This window comes from Cherax quadricarinatus, chromosome 85, assembly GCF_038502225.1.
Source record: "Cherax quadricarinatus isolate ZL_2023a chromosome 85, ASM3850222v1, whole genome shotgun sequence".
NCBI classification, from domain to species: Eukaryota; Metazoa; Arthropoda; class Malacostraca; order Decapoda; family Parastacidae; genus Cherax; species Cherax quadricarinatus.
This window is the reverse complement of record NC_091376.1, coordinates 6,269,931-6,293,381: the sequence shown is the minus strand read 5'-3', so window position 1 is coordinate 6,293,381 and position 23,451 is coordinate 6,269,931. Positions and strand designations below refer to the sequence as shown.

Here is a 23,451-nt window from a genome sequence, read left to right as displayed (position 1 = left end):
AGGGAGCTTGGCAGACAGACAAATAGACAGAAATGTTTGTATACCAGCAAAAACAAAGCGAAGGCGATACTCATCTAATCTTTTCTTATCAGCGGCACCCTCCCCCACCCTCGTTTACGCTCATCAAACGTCAGCTCTTATCAGATGTTATCTCCCCTTATCTTGTCACTGTCATGGGGTGGACTTTTTTTTTCTTGCTTCAAGGGAACAATGTTATTACATCTTCTTCTTCTTCTTCTTCTTCTTCTTCTTCTTCTTCTTCTTCTTCTTCTTCTTCTTCTTCTTCTTCCTCTTCCTCCTCCTCCTCGAAATCATGAAATTGATCTTCACCGACACTTCCATCTGTGTTAGAGCATCACTTGGGAAGAGAAGAGTCCCAGATTTGCTGGGGAGTCACATATTTCTTACCACTAAGCATGCTGGAAAAGGACGACTGAAATGGCATTCCCACAATGCACCACTGGCACCCCATTTTTTTTATATGGTGCACACTGACCATGGAGACCCATTCTCTCACATGTGGGCCTACTAACTTTCTCCTGCTTGATTTGAAGCTGCTAGAATTTATGTGTAAACAGTCAAAGGGTTAATCTTGTCCCCCAGGATGCAACCCACAACAGTTGACTAACACCCAGGTGAACAGGAAAAAATGCCTGGAACTAGTGCTCATATTGGTGAATTTAAGGCCAGCAAAGGTTGCTTTGAGAGATTTAAGGATTGTAGTGGCATACACAGTGTGATAAGGCATGGTGAAGCAGAAAAATTCCAACCCCAACAAGTGTTCAATTGTGATGAAACAGGCCTGTTCTGGAAGACAATGCCAAACAGGATCTACATTACTCAGGAGGAAAAGGCACTCCCAGGACATAAGCCATTAGGACTTGACACCACAAGTCCTAATGGAAGGGGATTCCCCTTCTAAACACTAACACCATCCACACACTCCTCTCCTCCCATCCAATCAATCATCACCAGATCTTCAATAAAGGTAAGTGTCATGTAATTGTACATGTCTTCTTCAGTTTGTGTGTATTAAAATTAATATTTCATGTGGTATTTTTTTTTTTTCATACTTTGGGGTGTCTTGCACGGATTAATTTTATTTCCATTATTTCTTAGGGGAAAAATTAACTTGACTAACGATAATTTTGACTAACGATGAGCTCTCAGGAATGGATTAATATCATTGGTCGAGGGTCCACTGTATATCACAGGTACATGTGGAATCGACCACAATGGCTTGTAAACAATGGCACACTGAGTCTTGGAGTGGCTGGGCCTCCTCACGCCGTGCTCCGGCTGCATGGACACATTTGGGCCGAACGCCGTTAGATGAGTTTTTCACCATTGGTAGAGCCATTTTTTATGACAAAGAGTGCCGTTAGACGAATTTGCCGTTACTTGATGCCGCCGTTGGGCGGGGGTCCACTGTACTTACACACTGGAGCAGAGATGGTGGAGGAGGTTGAGGGTGGGGGATGTTGAGGATGGGGGATGCTGAGGGTACAGCGTATGATGTATTGCCTGGTTAAGTCCATGGAAATCATCTTTTTCTTCTCAGCACTGTTCTTATGTATTATTATTATTAATTTAGGGAACTGAAGCTCTATCATTATATTATTATTATTATTATTATTATTATTATTATTATTACTATTATTATTATGACTATTATTATTAGGAGGGAAGAGGAGCGATTGGTGGAATGATGATGTAAAGAGAGTAGTAAGGGAGAAAAAGTTAGCATATGAGAAGTTTTTACAAAGTAGAAGTGATGCAAGGAGGGAAGAGTATATGGAGAAAAAGAGAGAGGTTAAGAGAGTGGTGAAGCAATGTTGTGCTTATTTTCTTAGGACCCATGGTTAGCAAAAATTATAGGGGGATAAAAAAAGAAATTTGGCTTTAGGAAAAAATGACTAAAGAGGTCTTTGTGGCATTTAAAAAAATGCAAACAAGCACAAGAGAACTGCTCCCATAGTTATGTAAACATGTACGATGTTTTGGCATCAGTAGTGCCATCTAGCGGCAGGATTCTCAATTATTATTACATATGTATTATGTATTATTATTATTAATTTAGGGAACTGAAGCTCTATCATTATAATAATAATATTATTATATTATTATTTTATTATTATTATTATTATTATTATTAATTTAGGGAACTGGAGCACAGATCCAATTCCCTAGATCAAGAGCCCCCTCACCAGTGTCAAGGAACCTTGATGCTGGTGAGGGGCTTTTGATCTAGGAAATTGGATCTGTGCTCTAGTTACCTAAATTAATAATAATAATAATAACAATAATTATTATTATTATAATAATAACGAACGCTGCCAACTCAGTTCACTGTTTACCTCACTGTGGGAGCCGTTTTCTCATGATTTACTTACATATTTGACAGTCATTTGGCCAAATTTCATTTTTCTAAGCATGGGTCCTAAGAAAGTAAAGGACAGTGGTGAGAAGAAAAAGAAATTGATTTCCATGGAATTAAAGCATGAAATCATAGATAAACAAGCGAGGTGTCCAGGTTTTGGGTTGAGGGGGAAGCCAGGGGAAGGGGATGGGGAGGTGGCTCGTAGCTCAGAGCAAACAATCGACCCAGGGACGGCTCATAACTCAAAAAACTCGTATGTTGGGACACTTGTAAGTCAAAGTTCCACTATACATTTAGCCCTGCTTAATAAAAGAGTTGTATATAGGAAAAGAACATTTATTTGATGAATCTTACTTCATCAAAATACAGTGGACTCCTGGTTAACGATATTTTTTCATTCCAGAAGTATGTTCAGGTGTCAGTACTGACCGAATTTGTTCCCATAAGGAATATTGTGAAGTAGGTTAGTCCATTTCAGACCCCCAAACATACACATACAAACGCATTTACATAAATACACTTACATAATTGGTCGCATTGGGAGGTGACTGTTAAGCGGGGGTCCACTGTAGTTTTTCCCACTGACTTTCATTATACTTCCCAGAGATAAGCCTATATGCATGGCAGCTCTGAAGTCTGTTGTAGAAAGCAGGCTGTACTAACCTAAAACTACTAAATGTGCACTCTCTTGTACACTCTACATATAGAAAACCTTATAAATGATGGTAATTCTAAAAACTATTTCCAGAAGCCTGCAATAGATACCATGAATTTTATACTAAAAATAAAATTAATATCTCACTGGTATGTCTCATGTATTGCTCACCCTGCCTAGTGCTGTATGACCCTTGTGAGTTAGTGCTTAGTTTCAATTAGAATAATAATAATCGCCCTGTCTAGGAACTCAAGGAATAAAATACAGGCCAGCTTAATAACAGCAGCTGCAGTCTGCTTAATAGCTAAATAAAAAAGTAAAGGTTGCTGATGAGACTTTACAAATCCAAAGAATTTTTGTATAACACTTTATAATATGTGTATGTTTGTAATACAGGTCTGCCATCACAAATCCGGCATCATTGGGACCTGTAGTGTGCCGGATTATTGAGTTTGCCGGATTACAGAGTGGTTAGGTTAGAATACGCTTAATAAAGCTAACCAACTTGACTTACACAAGAAAGTTCATTGAACATAGGCCAAAATTGAACATTTCCGTTACTTTGAGCTCAATCTCAAGGTACTTTTTGTTGTGAAACCAATCAAAATCATATCTATTTCTGTAATATATCTTCTATTCTATCAAATGAGACCAAAAAATGAGAATACAACCACAAAAACCATACGAAAATATACCACTAAGGTTATAACAATAAGAGGAGAAAATGAAATTGGAATGACTTATGCAGCAAGTACAAGTAGTGCCACCAAACAGTACCACCAGGTATTTTTCTTCTTATGACCAGAGTCTTTGGTAAGATGGGTAAGGAAGAAGGATGGGTAAGGATAGAAATATTGGAAAAGAGTGGGAGGGAGGAGAGAGGTAGGATATAAAAGGTAAGTGGCCCAACCACTTTGGTGCAATTTAAAAAGTGTATGTGGAATAATAAAATATTCTTGAAGAGGTATAATACTAATCCATCAGAGTCACATAGATATAAAATACATGACTCTGAATTGGTAGTAATTATACAAGTTGCAATTGTTTTTTTTTTTTTTTTTTTTTTTTGCGATTGCACAACGAATATTTAAACGACAATGAAGGCGATAATTGTCTGGACAATTCGTAAAGAATTACTTGACATGTTAGCTTCTTATCATCACCCCCTAATTGGGGGCAATGATTTTCTTAGTATACATAGAAGGGTTCTGGTGTTACCCAATCATCTTCATCTGCAGGGAGGTTGCTCAAGATCATTGGTCGATGGTAATTGTCTTTATGGATGAAGCGATGTACCCTCTGTGGGAGTCATTCTTTGGGTCCTGTGAGGAGGAGTATTGATGATATAATCCGTGGTATTTTCAACTTGGAGAGGATGTTCTCTATCTGGCATGTAGAGCTCTTGCATTGCATAGAGTTGTTTCTTCTTCAGGGTATCAAGGCGTACATTTAAGGCAGTAATATCCTTTGTACGTGTAAATCTGCCATTTTAACTCTGTCTCTCCTCCTGGTACCCGTAATAAAGCAGAGAGCTCTATTCTGGACCCGTTGCAACTTTAGCATGTTGGTCTTTGTTGTTAATGACATTGGGACACATGGGCATTCGAGTGTTGGTCTTATCATCATTTTATACAGATGTTTTTTGACATATGTAGGGGCTTCATTAAATCTAAAGAGACTGTTAATACCGGCTTTGGCTATGTTTATCTTTTTATTGAACCAGCAGGTTGGTGTGGCAACCCTGGAAATTTGAAATTATGCTGGCCGAAGTTAGTGCTGAATAGCTGATGGAACCAGATGTCTGATTGCCAGATTTGTGATGGCGGAGCTGTAGTTAAAATAACAAGTGGAAAAACACAAATTCTTTATAAGTTTATAATGCATAACTTTTCTTTTTTAGCTCAATAACCATCTCAAACGAAGTGTTATAGAGTCCAGTTAGAGGCTCTTGATCTAAGGACTCAGACCTGTGCTTCCCTTCCTTGGACTGAATCTGAATGCCTCCCATTCTCTAAGGTGCTGTATGACCTCTTATGGGTTTAGTGTTCCTATAAATGCAATAATAAAACTGATTAAGCTAGCATAAGCAATATATAGAAAGAACAGATTGTAAATGCATATACAACCATGAGAAATATCTAATCCCTAAAAACTGACCTTTCTCCTCCTACTTCATCCTTTGCACGCAGTGCGAAGTAGAAAGTGACATCGCTCACTAGGAATAGTTTTAAGATAATGGTGATCTCTTCTCCTGCTTCAACACCGAGTGAGTAACCACTGAGGTCAAGTAGTGTCTCATTGGATGCATTGTTAAAGTACTTCTCTGCCAAGTCGCTTCTGTTGCTAGTCATACGAAGTACATAGTCTGATGCTGTAGAAACAAAAATTACAAGCATGAATAAGTATACAATAACATTAAGATTAGTAATATTTGGCATATTGATAAAAACATTATTTTACATTTATGAATTAAACTTTACAATTTTTAGCACAACTTAAATGTGTGTTATATTTTTAAGCAGTTCGGTGACCCATTTTCTTTTTTTGTACCATCTCCTATGCTCTCTCTCTGTAACCAGTCTTTTGGGTTTCCTCAGTGGTATGTTAGATGATCTAATACAGTCATGCATTGCTTAACGACAGCAATACATTCTGAGAAATGCATCATTAGGCGATTTTGTCATGCAAACATCATACAGTGTACTGCAAAAGCTTCTGCTAAACACTTCATTGTGAATTTTTTATGCTTAGGGACAATGATAAACAAAACATGAAATTAAAACAAGCACAAGGGGAAATGATGTTATCAAGAGATGTGGTAAACATGAGATGTATGAGGCTGCTGCCATCATAACACCCTATAATGTTTTACACTAAACTTTTTTTTAATAAGTAGAAAGAGTACACTCTAGAATAACAATAAAAAGTACAGTACAGCCTCTCCTCACTTAACCCTGTCATTGTTGGTGGCGTATAGGTACAGCTTACAAGCCAGTGTTAGTGACGTATTAATACCCCAAAATTCTAGCGGCTTCAAATCTATCAGGAGAAAGCTGGTAGACCTACATGTGAGAGAATGGGTCTGTGTGGTCATTGTGCACAGTATAAAAAAATCCTGCACCACACTGCATAATGAGAGAAAAAAAACTCCAACCATGTTTTTGGATTAAAATGCCGAATTTGATATGTATTTTCATATGGTATTTATGGTTGTATTTTCGTTTTCTTGATCTCATTTGAGAGAATGGAAGATATATTACAGAAATAGAGATGATTTTGATTGGTTTCATGATGAAAAGTACAGTGGACCCCCGCATAACGATGGCATCACATAGCGATTATTTCGCATACCGCTTACTTTAATTGCAAAAATTTTGCCTCACATACCGCTTAAAAACCCGCTTACCGATTTTCGTCCGAGACGCGTCCAATGTGCGGCCTGAGCCACGCTCACATGTTCCGCCGGTGGCATTGTTTACCAGCCAGCCTCCGCGGTAACATCCAAGCATACAATTGGAATATTTCGTATTATTACAGTGTTTTCGGTGCTTTTTCTGGAAAATAAGTGACCATCGGCCCCAAGAAAGCTTCTAGTGCCAACCCTACAGCAATAAGGGTGAGAATTACAATAGAGATGAAGAAAAAGATCATTGATAAGTATGAAAGTGGAGTGCATGTCTCCGAGCTGGCCAGGTTGTATAATAAACCCCAATCAACCATCGCTACTATTGGTGGTACAGCTGCTGCTGCTGCTGCACTGTCAGCTGCTGCTGCTGCTGCACTGTCAGCTGCTGCTGCTGCTGTAGCACCGTTGTTGGTGTGGCTTATTGAGAATACCAAGAAACAATTAACCCCAGAGGATTTGCCACCCAGGATAACCCAAAAAAGTCAGTGTCATCGAAGACTGTCTAACTTATTTCCATTGGGGTCCTTAATCTTGTCTCCCAGGATGCAACCCACACAAGTCGACTAACACCCAGGTGAACAGGGAAAAATGCCTGGAACTAGTGCTCATATTGGTGAATTTAAAGCCAGCAAAGGTTGGTTTGAGAGATTTAAGAATCGTAGTGGCATACACAGTGTGATAAGGCATGTTCTGGAAGAAAATGCCAAACAGGACCTACAGTACTCAGGAGGAAAAGGCACTCCCAGGACACAGTGTCTCATCAGTCATTGCTGCATCTTCAATAAAGGTAAGTGTCATTTATTCTTCATTTAGTAGAGTAGTACATGCACAATATATACTGTGCATGTACTACTCTACTATTGTGCATGTATCCTTCTCTTTGTGTGTGGGAAAATGTATATTTCATGTGGTAAAATTTTTTTTTTCATACTTTTGGGTGTCTTGCACGGATTAATTTGATTTCCATTATTTCTTATGGGGAAAATTCATTCGCATAACGATTATTTCGCATAACAATTACCCCTCTTGCACGGATTAAAATCGTTAACCGGGGGTCCACTGTAATTTGAAATTGAGCTCAAAATAGTGGAAATGTTTGATTTTTGCCGATGTCCAACTGGCCAGTCTAATACACAGTCCCAAATGAGTTGACATTATGTATAGAATTATATAATAATCCAGTAGTCTGCATAACAGTAAATCTTCTATTTTTTTGTGTGAATAAAAATTCAAAATGGAAAGCAAGAGTAATATAAGAGGGGCCTGGAGACATGACTAATGAACAGAGAAAATGTTATTTTAGTGCCAGGAATGTCTGCATTGTTTATTTTGGATCCTATTTTGAAACTGGCATCTTTTGAAATTTGAGTGAAACTGGCCAAATTGCCAATTTCTGACCACTTTATTGGGTAGCTGAAATCAGTAAATGGGTGCTTTCTTGTACTCAGTCAATAGAACAAATGGAGTTCTAAAGAAATAGCTATGAGTTTGGTTGACTGGAACAATGGAATTGGCTGAAAATAGGGCTCAAAGTGGGTGAAACTGCTGATGCGTATATATTGCCAAAACCGCAAACATCACGAAAGCGTAATTCCATAAGTTTAACACCAAATTTCATACTTTTGGTGGCATTACCATTGGAAAGAGATTCTCTATCATTTCATCAGAATTTTTTTTTTTTGTTGGGGGGGGGGGGGGATTCTTTGATACAGAGTGAGTTCAGGATTAGGGGTCTCAACAGTGAAAGGGTTAATGATGGAGTTTCATTCCTAAGACCATGTTGATAAACATATTCATTGCTAAGCAAGGAGCATACTATAATGCTCCTTGCGGGTTTGTGTCAATCATGTCTGATATTGTTTTAATGTCACCTTTGCACCATTTATAACATTTTTAGTATATTTTTAAACGTTTAAACAGTAGTGTACTGTATACTGAAATAAACAGTATAGAAGAAATCAGCTCTAATATACATTATTTAGGTATGCATACTGGTCATCAGTAAACAAGTACATTGGTAAGTGAGCAGAGGGTGCATAGTAAATACAGGTCTCCCTCAACATTCGCTTTTCCACTTTCGTGGGCTTCGAACATTCGCGAATTCCCAGCCGCCCAATCATATTTAAAATATGTCATTACATACGTTAAGAATCGTAGCAGTGGCAGAGTTTGTTTGGAGATAAGACAGGATAGTCCTTCAATATGACACTAATATCAACTCTACAGCTTATTTATCAATCACAATTCATCTAACATGACATAATAAACAATATTAATAGCATAGAAACATGACATATACTCTAGAATGAATAAAATATGTCATTATGTCATGAGTGTTGTTGTGTTGGTGTTGTTGGGTGTATAAGGGCCACCGAGACATAAGCCTTACATGGTGGTGGAGGCGGTAGAGACTAGAGACGGCGATGTTATATAACTCCAACATTGGAACAGTTAGGTTCGTGCTGTCCTTTTTCTATCGATTAATTGCTTAACTTACATGCTACACTGTTAATGCTACACTTTATCGCTGGCTGGCATTATAGCCTTTATCGACTCATGCTGCTTTAGTATCATACATATCTTAGAATCACTGAAGAAGGCACATTCTTCCCTCTCTCTTCCTCCTCCACTTTGGTACTCTGCTACAAGTTCTTTCTTGAATTCTATACTCTTTCTCACCTTTACCAAAGGGCTGGCACTAGTACAATATTTTATGATGTTTTCATGTGTTTTATGATTGTCCATGGTTCAATAGGTTAAGGAAGCAATATTGTTAGGCTAAGTAAATGCTATTATTATATTTCCCTACAATATATTTGGGCACCAAACATTCGTGATTTTTCAACATTCACAGGGTTCTTGATCCCCTAACCCTCGCGAATGTGGATGGAGACCTCTACTTCTTCAAGGGGGGGCTCTTCGGTGTGGTGAAGAGGCTATTGGTCTGAGGAATTAGACTTTTTGGTCTTCTTCCTCAGACCAAACCTAATTACCCCCAATATCCCCTTCCTTCTTCCTCACCTCATCTCTCCACTTTCCTTTTCCTGTTTCTGCCTTTGAGGTTGATCTCCTTAGGCTTTGTAGTTCCTAGACCTGAGAAGGGGGTTCTGGGATCCATCTCCTTCCACTTAGGTTCTTGGTGGTAGTGTAGTTTGCCATGAAATCTGTGTCATCTAGAGATCCTGATCCCTCTCTGGTCTACCAGGGAAAAGGCTTCAGGCGTCTTTCAGGTGATGGGTGTATCTCTGGAGGATGCCTGTCAGATTCCAGGTGGTGGTGGCCAAAGGAGGTATGCTTTGTAGCAGATTTCCGACTGTCCTCCCTTTTGTCCACTGAGGTGGCTCGGTAGATATGAGGTTGCTATCTGGGATTGCTAGTTTACTGGGTTGAAGGGTAGGGTACAGCATGGAAGGAGAGACTTACGGTTCTTTTCCATTGGGAGCTGCCCCTCCATGTTCCCCCCCCCCTTTTTTTCTTAAAAACAAAATAAGAGAGACCTAACCATGAAGTCCCAAGTCCATGAACCTCCTCCTTGCCCTTACTTTCTAAAATACAGTAGAGCCCCGCTTTATGGCGTTTTGCTTTACGGCATTCTGCTAATACGGTCATTTCAAATTATGACCAAAACTCTCTATACGGCTTCCCCCACCTGACTTTCTAATATGGTCACCGCGCCCCACCCAGTTTGTTTACACTCTCTTTGAGATCCTTAAGCACTAAGTCTCTCCATTATGTCTAGAAACTCCAAAATTTCAAGTGTTTTCAAGTTATTTCATATTTTATGTATACTCTGATCATTATACTTATGTATACCTGTACCTACATAAACTTACACACTCTGCTGGCATGCAGGTACACATTAAAATCAGTAAGAGTGTCTTATGTCTTGAGACACCATATTAGTAATAATAATAATAATAATAATAATTCTAGGTAGTAGCTTGGTAGACAGCAACCGCGCAGGGAGGTACTACCGTCCTGCCGAGTGTAAAACGAAAGCCTGTAATTGTTTTACATGATGGTAGGATTGCTGGTGTCTTTTGTCTGTCTCATGAACATGCAAGATTTCAGGTACATCTTGCTACTTCTACCTGCACTTAGGTCACACTACACATGCATGTACAAGCATATACATACACACACCCCTCTGGGTTTTCTTCTATTTTCTTTCTAGTTCTTGTTCTTGTTTATTTCCTCTTACCTCCATGGGGAAGTGGAACAAAATTCTTCCTCTGTAAGCCATGCGTGTTGTAAGAGGCGACTAAAATGCCGGGAGCAAGGGGCTAGTAACCCCTTCTCCTGTATATATTACTAAATGTAAAAGGAGAAACTTTTGTTTTTCCTTTTGGGCCACCCTGCCTCAGTGGGATACAGCCGGTGTGTTGAAAGAATAATAATAACAATAATAATAATAATCACCGAGTCTCATTGAATGTCGTATATTACATTAATAGACATATTTTCATTAATCCATCTATGGTATTTTTTTAAAAATTATGTAATAAAGACGGCACATAACATACAAAGATGATAAATACACCCCACAGTAGAATAAATAAACATAAATATGAGATGTGGTAGCCGACAACTTATATGAGTGACGGCAAAAGTAACATTTTCTCTAGTCCAACATAAGAGAAAATGTGTTACTGGGGGTAACTGTAGAAAATTATTCCCTTCGTATGTAAGTTTATTCAGGTATACACAAATACAGTTACATAGATTATCATACATAGCAGCATATGTGTAAATTACCTAGGATAACCCAAAAAAGTGATTGTGACTTATTTCCATTGCCTTCACTCAGAGCTTCATTTGTTTTAAAAATGGTGTTACATGAGAATGGGAGTGTTCCTCTTTATTTATTCTACCGTATCAATGTAGAGACAACTTGTACACAATGTAACTTGTACACAAACCAGACGTGTACACCTGGTTTGTTTACAAAACTGGCATTCACCTGGTTTGTTTACATAACTCTGCGCCTGTCCTCCCTCATTCTCTCTCTCTCTCATTTATTTGTTTTATCTCATTTACTCACCTCTGACCCTACATTAAGACTACAAATATTTTAGGGTAAGTAATGAGTGAACTGTATATGCATTTTATCGTTCTGGGATGCTTAAATGTCATAGAATATTATGTGTAGGTGGGTGGCCTGGTATGGTAGCCTGGCTGACTACCCTATATACCACACTTGATTTCTTACAGTAAATACTACTTGTCTCACCCTAGATTAAGACTACAAATATTTTAAAGTAAGTAATGAGTGTACTATATGTGCATTTTACTTTTTTATTGTTTTTAATGCTTAGTTCTATTGCTAACTTAATATATGTTAGTGTAAACTTGTTATCTAGTACAGTGGACCCCCGCATAACGATATTAATCCGTTCCTGAGAGCTCATTGTTATGCGAAATTATCGTTATGCAAATGAATTTTCCCCATAAGAAATAATGGAAATCAAATTAATCCATGCAAGACACCCAAAAGTATGAAAAAAAAATTTGTACCACATGAAATATACATTTTCCTACACACAAAGAGAAGGATACATGCACAATAGTAGAGTAGTACATGCACAATATATATTGTGCATGTACTACTCTACTAAATGAAGAATAAATGACACTTACCTTTATTGAAGATGCAGCAATGACTGATGAGACACTGTGTCCTGGGAGTGCCTTTTCCTCCTGAGTACTGTAGGTCCTGTTTGGCATTTTCTTCCAGAACAGGCCTTATCACACTGTGTATGCCACTACGATTCTTAAATCTCTCAAACCAACCTTTGCTGGCTTTAAATTCACCAATATGAGCACTAGTTCCAGGCATTTTTCCCTGTTCACCTGGGTGTTAGTCGACTGGTGTGGGTTGCATCCTGGGAGACAAGATTAAGGACCCCAATGGAAATAAGTTAGACAGTCTTCAATGACAATGACTTTTTTGGGTTATCCTGGGTGGCTAACCCTCTGGGGTTAATTGTTTCTTGGTATTCTCAATAAGCCACACCAACAACGGTGCTACAGCAGCAGCAGCTGACAGTACTACAGCAGCAGCAGATGGTGCTACAACAGCAGCAGCAGCTGACAGTGCTACAGCAGCAGCAGCAGCAGCAGCAGCAGCTGACAGTGCTACAGCAGCAGCAGCTGACAGTGCTACAGCAGCAGCAGATGATGCTACAGCAGCAGCAGATGGTACTACAGCAGCAGCAGCAGCTGACAGTGCTACAGCAGCAGCAGCAGTTGACCATGGTACCACAGTATTTCGATAATATTTCTCACACTTTTTACCACAGGGTTTGCACTAGAAGCTTTCTTGGGGCCCATGGTCACTTATTTTGCAGATAAAATCACCAAAACTGCTGTAATAATACGAAATGTTCCGATTGTATGCATGGATGTTACCGCGGAGGCTGGCTTGTAAACAATGCCACCGGCGGAACATGTGAGGCTGGCTCAGGCCGCACATTAGACGTGTCTCGGACGAATAGCGTTGAGCAGGTTTTTTAGCGGTATGCGAGGCAAAATCTTAGCGATAAAATGTATCGGTATGCGGATTTAACGTTATGTAATGCCAACGGTATGCGGGGGTCCACTGTATTTATATGCATTTATAAGCAGAAAAAGAGGTGTTCCACTTTACGGCGGTGGCCTGGAACCTAGCCTGCCATATAAGCGGGACCCTACTGTATTTGAAAAAATAATACACAAACGACTTTACTCCTACTTTATATCCAACAACATACTTAACCCCTGCCAGTAGATTCAATCAAAAACTCTTTAGCACCTGATTTAGTACCTGTTTTTTAGCACCTAATGTTGCTAAGTAACATACACTTTTAACAATATGGTAAATAATCACTTATGACGAATAGTCAGACAAATGAAAAGAATGGGGTGTATTGCGCTATACTAAAGCACTGTACATGGTTCATGTTATGTCGAGATGCAGCTTAACAAGATTCAGTCAGACAAGTGAATGTGAAAAAATATGCTAGCTCATGCTCATTTGTTATTTCAAACATGCAACCCGAGTCTGATAATTTTACCATGATCATGCCATCATGCGTAAAACACTGATTACTACATTATCACGTTTAAGTTTTCTAAGTCTGCATAGTAGGTTCTGTCACTGTTTAGTAAGGCACTCATTAACATACACATTACTCTTTTTCTTGATGGAGGAACTTATTAAGTCCTTTTTCACATCAATAGAATTGAATCTTAACATAACACTTTGGTTTTTACCCGGCCTGCCTAGCAGTCGGGCCTCCTTGATATGGCTGGTGTCAGTGTTAATATGTATCTCATCTTTTATTAGCTTAAGTGCTTTGTTGGTGCAGTTGTCATGGTTTGTATCTGATGGTAAGTTAGAGCTGGTTAAAATAAGAGAGTCTAGGAGCTTGTCTTGTTCAATCATGTCCCTTTGATACTGGAAGCATGCACTCCACTGGGATTCCATGTTTAACCTCCAATTTTGTGTAGCTTCTGACAGCTTGGTGGCACAGTTGTGGCTACAGTTGTTTGCAGGTTTTTGTGTTGCTTGGTTGTGTTTGTTAAGACTGTTAGTTTGTCTTCTAGTTCACTAATCCTTGAGTTTTGTATTCTTAGATGGCACTCTAGGTCACTAATCCTTGTGTTTTGGGGAAATAGAGAGAGCTCTAGGTCTGCAATCAGTTTTTCGTAGGTTTCGTTTTGCCACCTCAGCATACTATTTTCCTGTAGAATTTTATCAAAGGTGTCGAGTCATTGTTGATGACTGCACACCTGGGGTATACCTTTGGGTGTTGACGAGCTGTAGTTGATGATGCCGTAATGGAACAAGTGATAGTGAAAGTGTTTCTTGTTTTTTGGGTCACTCGACCTCGGTGATAGACAGCCGGTGTATTTAAAACAATAATGTAGAGGAGCTTTATAAGCGAGTTTATTGAACTCAAAATTACAATTCTCAAGAAGAAAAACTTGGAACGTGAAAGTAAAACCTCTAAGTATTTTAAACTAACCTATGCCAAGATCAAGATCATCTCCAGGAGCGGTCCAGCTGAGACTGACATTGTAATGACCTGAGAGAACATCAGTTTTGACATCATCCATGAGAACAATGTGAAGATCCCTCACTGGGGCTGGAGGTTGAGTGTCTTTCTCTGGTATCTCTGTTACCTAGTGAAGAAAAGCATCATTTTTATTTTTGAACACATCTTTCAGTACTGGGCACATCAAGTTCAATCTGAGGAACTTTATTTTTATATGAACAGGGAAACACTAAACCCATAGGGGACCATACTGCACCTAAGGAATGGGAAGTCATCAGATTTGATAAAAAGGGAGGGTGGTTCTAACTAAATGGATCAAGAGCTTTTTGCAGTATGACAGTGCACCCCATCCCTTGAAGGAAGAAACACAATCACACAAGCTTCTCTATTTCCAAGAATAACTATATTCCTACAATGTCATGTATATTTTAATACATATTATTATGGTAATATTGTATGGTACTACAAAATATTAATAATTATTTTACAGTAAATGCCAAGAAAAATATTTTTATACAATGGTATAGTACCATTAGTTTGCCAAATATCCCCTATTGTTAAAATATTAATAAAGTTTATACTGTATATACAAAGAATAAAAAGTTTAAAATCAAATGTTGCCTCTCTATGAGTGGGCTCTTTTGTCCTTATATTGTATATATATATGTATTTACTTTATATCTGTATGCAAACCTTGACATTTTATAATATTTTTACAATTTTTCAAGCTTTCTTAAGGATGTTTCCAGTCTTCCACTATTATTAGGATATTTTTGGTTAAGATGTATCCCTTTAAACTACTGACCTTAACTGATCCTGCAACTGTTATTCTGGTGAAGTTGCCAGTGTTATGACCACCTGCACGGTGTAGAGGGATGTAGCTTCCACAGCAGTAGTCGGGTCTTTCTGTCACAACATTGAAGCTTACAGTCAATAGTATCATTACTCTGCTATTATATCATGGGGAAGTGCTAAACCCATAAGCTTAAGCAGCATCTCAGGAATATGAGGAAATTAGATTTGATTTGAGGGAAGGTAGCTTCACCTCCCCTCTCCAGAATCATGGTATTCCCAATGGAAATAAGCAAGGACCCCAATGGAAATAAGTCACTTTCTCTGGCTTTTTGGGTTATCCTAGGTAATTTACACATATATTCTTTTTCTTTCAACAAACTGGCTGTAACCCACCAAGGCAGGGTGGCCAAAAAAAAAAACCCTGAAAGTTTTTCTTTTTAACTTTTGTAATATGTGTATATACAGAAGAAGGGATTACTAGCCTCTTGCTCCTGGCATTTTAGTTGCCTGCTATGACACTCATGGCTTACAGAGGAAGAATTCTGTTCCACTTCCCCATGGAGATAAGAGGAAATAAACAAGAACAAGAACTAGAAAGAAAATAGCAGAAAACCCAGAGGGGTATGTATATATATATGCTTGTACACGTATGTGTAGCGTAACCTAAGTGTAAGTAGAAGTAGCAAGGCGTACCTGTAATCTTGCATATTTATGAGATAGACAAAAGACACCAGCAATCCTACCATCATGTAAAACAATTACAGGCTTTTGTTTTACACTCCCTTGGCAGTACAGTAGTACCTCCCTAGGTGGTTGCTGTCTACCAACCTAGTACCTATAAGTCCTGCAAATATTTGTCATTATTTACAGATTTTTCAAATGTTCCATGCACAAAAAGGAAGGTACTCACAGCGGTGGCCCATGCTAACCTCCCTATGATGTACAGAAATATACCTAGTTGACTGAATCTTGTTAGAGCCTGGTGGTCCAGTGGTTAACACACTGGCCTATGAGTTTTAGGACTCGTTTGCCATGGGTTCAAACCCCACCTGTTCCCTGATTTGTTTGCAATCGTGTTATTATGATTTCATGAGTCATGAAGGAAGTCTGCCTAAGTAAAAAATGTGAAATGCATTAAGACAGATATATACAAAACTTAAATAAGAATTAAAATTCTAAATTACCTAGTAGTGCTCATTCTTCAGTGGATAAAAATGTAGTTTTTCCATTAAACATTATTAAAATACAGTGGACCCCCGGTTAACAATATTTTTTCACTCCAGAAGTATGTTCAGGTGCCAGTACTGACCGAATTTGTTCCCATAAGGAATATTGTGAAGTAGATTAGTCCATTTCAGACCCCCAAACATACACGTACAAACGCACTTACATAAATACACTATACACTTACATAATTGGTCGCATTCGGAGGTGATCGTTATGCGGGGGTCCACTGTACAAATAAAAATATGTTTTACCTTCATAATCATTTGGATCAGCTGAACGCCGTCTGCGTTGAGATGACGTAAGGAAACCTTTGTTGATAACTGCTCTTCCTCCATCTGTAACCTGTATGACAAGAGGCTGGAAGTTTATGTGTACACTATATTAGTGAATATAGCCAGAAAAAATCCCTAATCTCCTTCCTTAAGTCAGAGACTGCCACACAGATAATTACCTAAGCTCTCTCTACTTATCTCTACCTACTTTTACAAACGTAACTTAAATTAAAAATGTCTAAAAAACCAAAACCAGTATATTTTTTTTAACATGCTGGCCATCTCCCACCAAGGCATTGTGACCCCTCCCCCCAACAAAATGCTTTCACCATCATTCACACTATCACTGCCTTTCCAGAGGTGCAGTGTGTTATGGGGCTATAGGACCCAACATGTATTTATAAGTAACAGTTACTCTGGAATACCTAATTATATTGAATTGATGAGGACTCAGCTCTAAATGTCATAAGGACAGATCATCCTTATGACTGAGAGGCAGCTGGGTCAAGCCTTTTTTTCTCAATATAATAGGTTATACTATAGACACACAAACACACAATTTAAATAAGTAGTTTATAAAGTTGTAATTCTTTTTGTAAAAGTAAAATTAAGGTGTGGTAGAAGTGTGGTAACTGGAGAATTGTACTTGGCAACAGTCTTTTGTTGGTGTGGGAGGAGCTTAGCTAGAGGGAGGGGCTAGGGGAGGCTAGGGGGGCTGGCCGGCTGGCCGGCTAGCTGGCTGGCTGGCTGGCTGGCTGGCTGGCTGGCACTCTCTCTCTCTCTCTCTCTCTCTCTCTGGTGCTGGACTTCAACCTGGCAGGATCTCTGGGTCTTTCTTCTATTTTTTGGGGGCATTATGTGTGCTCCAGGGGTGAGTTTTTATAACTTAAGTTGTGGCCACCATACCCAGGGTGACTAAAGTTTGTCAAAACACTAGTTAGCCCAGAGATTAGTCATGAAGAGAGAAGGGCAAAGTTGCTGAGATGCACCATGTGGGAGAACGGCTAAAGAGTGTGTAGATTTTTGTTTTGAATATGTGAGGCTGTAATTGTATATTCTGTACATATCTATTTAGAATATAGTTATATTTTTATAGTTGTAGTTTACATAACCTGTGAAGAGGGCTGGTGGAAAGGATATCAGAGACACTCAGGATGATCAGCCATGATGTAAGTATTACCCCTAGACAGATAAGGCCATTAAGTAAAAAGCTACCCCCCACACTAGAACATATAGTGAGAACCTTACTATCAAAGTAATAAGGGACATACCAACCTAACAACAGTAAAAAGAAAAACATTCAGTTTTATTTTTGGGTTGCCCTGCCTTGGTGGGAGATGGCTGGTGTTGAAAAAACAATGCTCTTGTCCTGTTATCCACCACTGCAACACTGTTCAACAAATAATAATAATAATCATAATAATAATATCTTTATTTACTACCAGTACATGTACAAGGTATACAGGCCATAGCTGACATCAATGACATACTACTATATAGAAAGCCCCTTGTCATGCAGAGCATTTCTGGCAAATTAGGTCAGTTTTGTCCCAGGATGTGACCCACACCAGTCAACTAACACCCAGGTACCCATTTTATACTGATGAGTGAATGCGAACAGCAGGCACCTTATGGAAACAAGTTGTAATGTTTTCCAGCCGTATTGGAGATTCAAACTCCGAACCTCAGTGTGTGAGCTGAGTGTGCTGGCGATCGAGCTACGGGACACCCAAAACTTTCTTTAACCTTTTGACTGTTGGTGCTGTATAGATACATCATACGAGCTAGTGTTGGTGATGTATTAATTCCCCCAAATTCTAGCGGCTTATCTAGCAGAAGAAAGATGGTAGACCTACATATAAGAGAATGGGTCTGCATGGTCGGTGTGTGCAGTATAAAAAAAATCCTACAGCATGCAGTGCATAATGAAAACAAAAAAAAACTCTGTGTTTTTGGATTAAAATGCTGACTTTTAGATGTATTTTTGTATCGTATTTATGGTTGTACGATGGTACCCCAAGTTTCGTACAGCTCCCAACTCAAACAATTATGTAAGCGTATTATTGTAAGTGCTTTTGTAAGTGTATTTTTTGGGGGTCTAAAACGAATTAATCTAATTTACATTATTCCTTATGGGAACAAATCCGTTTGGTAACGGCACTCTAACAGCCTTCTGGAATGAATTATGGCTGAAACTCAGGGTACCACTGTATTCTCGTTTTCTTGGTCTCCTTTGATAGAATGGAAGATATATTACAGAAAAAGAGATGATTTTGAGTGGTTTCACAAAGAAAAGTACATTGAAATTGAGCTCAAAGTAGCAGAAATGTTTAATTTTTGCCGATGTTCAAGAGTAAACAAATGACATCACAGTCCAATATGTGTCCAAATGGCCAGTCTAATACACAGTCACAAATGGGTTGATATTATTTATACAATTATATAATAATGCAATAGTTTGCATAACAGTAAATCTTCTATTTTTTGTGTGAATAAAAATTCAAAATGGAAAGCAAGAGTAATATAAGAGGGGCCTGGAGACATGACTAATGAACAGAGAAAATGTTATTTTAGTGTCAGGAATGTCTGCATTGTTTATTCTGGACCCTATTTTGAAATTGGCATCTTTTGAAATTTGTATGAAATTGGCCAAATTGTCAATTTCTGACCACTCTATTGGGTAGTTGAAATCAGTAAATGTGCAGTTTCTTGTAATCAATCGATAGAACAAATGGAGTTGTAAAGAAACAGCTATGAGTTTGGTCGACTGGAACACTGTAACTGGCCAAAAATAGGGTGTAAAGTGGGCGAAATCAATAATGTGTAAATTTTGCTGAGACTGCTAACTTTGCAAGAGCATAATTCTGTAAGTTTTCTTTCAAATTTCGTATTTTTAGTTTTATTACCTTCGGAAATGATAAAATACATGTACATTGGTACCCCGAGTTTCATACACAATTCATTCCAGAAGGCTGTTCGAGTGCTGTTACTGAACGAACTTGTTCCCATAAGGAATAATGTAAATTAGATTAGTCCATTTCAGACCCCCAAAAATACACTTACAAAAGCACTTACAATAAAACACTTACATACTTGTTCAAGTTGGGAGCTGTACGAAACTTGGGGTACCACAGTAATTTTTTTTTTTTAAATTCTTTGACACTGGGAGCAAGTTTGCAAGAATGGGTCATGACAGTGAAAAGATTAACCAACTTGTACTGATTGACAGGGTATTTGAAAAGTAGCATTGAGGTGGTTAGCTGTTGGGTTTAGTGTATTGTAATCTAACCACTTTGTAATCTGGTAAAATCACTAATCCAGCACCCTACAGTCCTGATGATGCCGGATTAGTGATAGTCAACCTGAACTTGTTATGCAGAGCATTTCAGGCAAATTAGGTTAATTTTGCCCCCAGGATGTGACTCACACTAGTCGACTAACACCCAGGTACCCATTTTACTGCTAGGTGAACATAGACAGCAGGAGTCTCAAAGAAACACGCCCCAGTGTTTCCACCTGTATTGAGGACTGAACCACGGACCTCAATGTGTGATCTGAGTGTGCTACCAACCCAGCTACATGACACCTTGATGGTTAAATCTGGTTAATTTATGTTAAAGTATCATAACCTAAAATAGCATATCTAGAAAAATTTATGCAAAACCATATAAAACAAAACCAACAATGTGAGGTTGAAATAATTATACAACAAATAACAGGAAATATACCTGAGCCTTGACACTGTAGCGGCCAGTTGCTGAGTAACGGGTCATGTAGCGGGAGTATATGCCATCACCAGCTTGAATGTCTGCTCCTTGACCATTGTCCAATAGTATGTACACTTCATCACGCTCAAATTCATTAGGTGGAGTTACCAGGGCTCTACACCAAAGTAATTTACAATGTACCATTCAATACACATCTCCAATTACAATTTTGTGCTGAAAAAATAGAGCTAGATTATTTGTTTTTTTAGTACACATACACAAGTATTATAAGACAATATATATATTGCATCTATATATGCATGACAAAGCAAAATATCAAAAGGGAGGACTCAGACCTGACATTAGCATTGACAACTGGATTGTTTCCTTGTTTAACTTCAGCATAGATGATCACTCTGTCTACTGTGGCATTGACCTCCCGGGTACCACTGCTCATCTGATAGTATACCACAGTAATGACAATAAGGAGAAAATTAAACATATTTTTAAACAATAAACCCTTAAAGAATAGACTCAAAATATCATGGCTGGAACAATTCACCAAAACCTTGAAATATCACAATACCATGGCTGGAACAATTCACCTAAAATCCACAATTAGGAGAGGAACATCATGGTGATGTTATGGCCCATCCTGGACTACTGTCAAGTCACAACTGACTTAACAATGATCCAGGATGAACAAAAATGTCATCATGAAGTTCTTCCACTTAGGCCCACCCTGGGTTTGAGGCTAACATTTCACTACATACAGTACCCAGATTTTGCAAGTAACTTGATGCTTCCATCCTAAGAGAGTGTATCATCAAAGCTTTTCATGCACTATGAAATTTTATATGCATTTTTTCAATTATGTTTATACTAAATCACATTATGTAGTGTTGCTCTGTAAGATGATTTATTGACCAAATATTTGCAATTAGGAGAGGAACTGTACAATGATGTTCCGGTCCCTCCGAAATTCTCTGTATGTATAACTATGGACATTCTGCATGCACACCTAAATGTCACCCATCTCTGTACTAACATTGTATCATGCCAAAATAAATCTTTTATCTTTATCTTTATTGTTTTGAGCTTTATTGTTTAGCCCAGGACAAACTGAAACATCGTCATAATGTTCCTTCCCTAAATGCAAGTTTTTGGTGAAATATTCCAGTCACCGTACTGTGACTCGTTATTCTTTTTTGGGCCTAAAACTCTCTATTCTTTTTGGGGCCTAAAAGTCAAGTGTTTGGAAAGGCACAGCTCCTCCCCTCCCTCACTGCCAACAACTGCTGTCCAAAGTGTGTAGTGTGCCTTACTCAAGTATATTTATCAAACAATTTTCAATCTTTTTATGACCACATCTCATCTTGTTTGTAAGTTGGTGATCTCCTATACCTAATCAGGAGCTGTGACTCGACACCTGCAATCACACATAGGTGAGTAGAATAGAATGCTCATATCCACAGATTTCAGTTTCTGCGGACTACTGTACATACAGTACCAGTGCATGTTAGAAGCACAAGTCAACTTTCTGCAAACTTTACATCATTCTATGTAAGTTGCAATAAGTACACTCAATTTCATGTGATAATTAATAAACCAATACAAATGTTCCTCACTTTATGTAAAATCTTTGCATTTAATTTTGCTTATATGTATGTAATGACGCTATTACTACTCAAAGGATCAAAGTTCAATGAACTAGGCGAGACAAATAGGTTGAACTAGGTGAGCAAATAGGCAAGTCTCCTAGCACCTGCTGCTCCTCTTTAGAGTAAATAGATACCCAGGGCTTAGTTGACTTGTGGGTCACACCCACCAGTCAACTTCAGTGGTTTTTGCAACATCTCGTATTTTTTTTATATACAACCTCTCCTCACATAGTGATGTACTCATTTACTGACGACTCGGACTTACGACAGGCTCTTTGACCAGTATGCATACATAATGTATATTAGAGCTGGTTTCCTCTATTCTGTTTAATACACTACAGCCTCTCGTTAAACAAATTTGTCGCTAAGTGAGGATCATACTATAATGGTAGTGAGTTTGTGTCAGTCATCTCTGATATTGTTTTAATGTCACCTTTGCACCATTTATAACATTTCTGGTATATTTTTAAATGTTTATACAGTAGTGTACTGTATACTGAAATAAACAGAATAGAGGAAATAATCTCTAATATACATTATTTAGGTATGAATGCTGGTCAGAGAGCCCGTTCTAAGTCCGAGGCATTGGTAAACGAGTACGTCGCTAAGTAAGGAGAGGCTGTATACAGTACACTACTGTATAAACATTTAAAAATGTACCAGAAATGTTATAAATGGTGCAAAGATGATATTAAAACAATACCAAAGATGGCTGACATAAATCCACTACCATTACAGTATGCTCCTCACTTAGCAACAAATTCGTTTACCAACGAGGTCTTAGGAGCGGAACTCCGTCATTAAGTGAGGAGAGGTTGTATATTATGTTGGGTGCTCTTAATACAATTTTGCTATACACACCTAGGGTCTAAAAGGTATCGATATTACCACCTGTAAATCATCATAAATCCTATTCTAAATTTGAAACTGAAGATTTCTTTAAATTTTTACTTCATATTTGCTTAAAAATCACTATTATTTCAAGGGTTATACTGATCCTGTGGTAATTTAAATTTTAATTCAGCTCCAAATATTACACAATTACAATCAATATTTTTTTTTTTTTTTTTTAACAAGTCGGCCGTCTCCCACCGAGGCAGGGTGACCCAAAAAAGAAAGAAAAATCCCCAAAAAGAAAATACTTTCATCATCATTCAACACTTTCACCTCACTCACACATAATCACTGTTTTTGCAGAGGTGCTCAGAACACAACAGTTTAGAAGCATATACGTATAAAGATACACAACATATCCCTCCAAACTGCCAATATCCTAAACCCCTCCTTTAAAGTGCAGGCATTGTACTTCCCA

At 38.3% G+C, this 23,451-nt stretch overlaps 1 protein-coding gene across 9 annotated transcripts in view; it reads right to left on the bottom strand.

The window, feature by feature from the left end:
• The window catches only part of LOC128703277 (calcium-activated chloride channel regulator 1), a 482,928-nt gene that overhangs the window by 63,538 nt on the left and 395,939 nt on the right, over positions 1–23,451 (bottom strand). For all 9 annotated transcript variants that reach the window (XM_070103296.1, XM_070103298.1, XM_070103299.1 and 6 more), the window contains 6 exons: positions 20,835–20,935; positions 20,500–20,653; positions 16,751–16,841; positions 15,283–15,383; positions 14,448–14,604; positions 5,193–5,406 (listed from right to left, as the gene is read on the bottom strand). In XM_070103296.1, the coding sequence (XP_069959397.1) occupies positions 5,193–5,406; positions 14,448–14,604; positions 15,283–15,383; positions 16,751–16,841; positions 20,500–20,653; positions 20,835–20,935 (818 nt within the window). The remainder of the gene's footprint in view (positions 1–5,192; positions 5,407–14,447; positions 14,605–15,282; positions 15,384–16,750; positions 16,842–20,499; positions 20,654–20,834; positions 20,936–23,451) is intronic.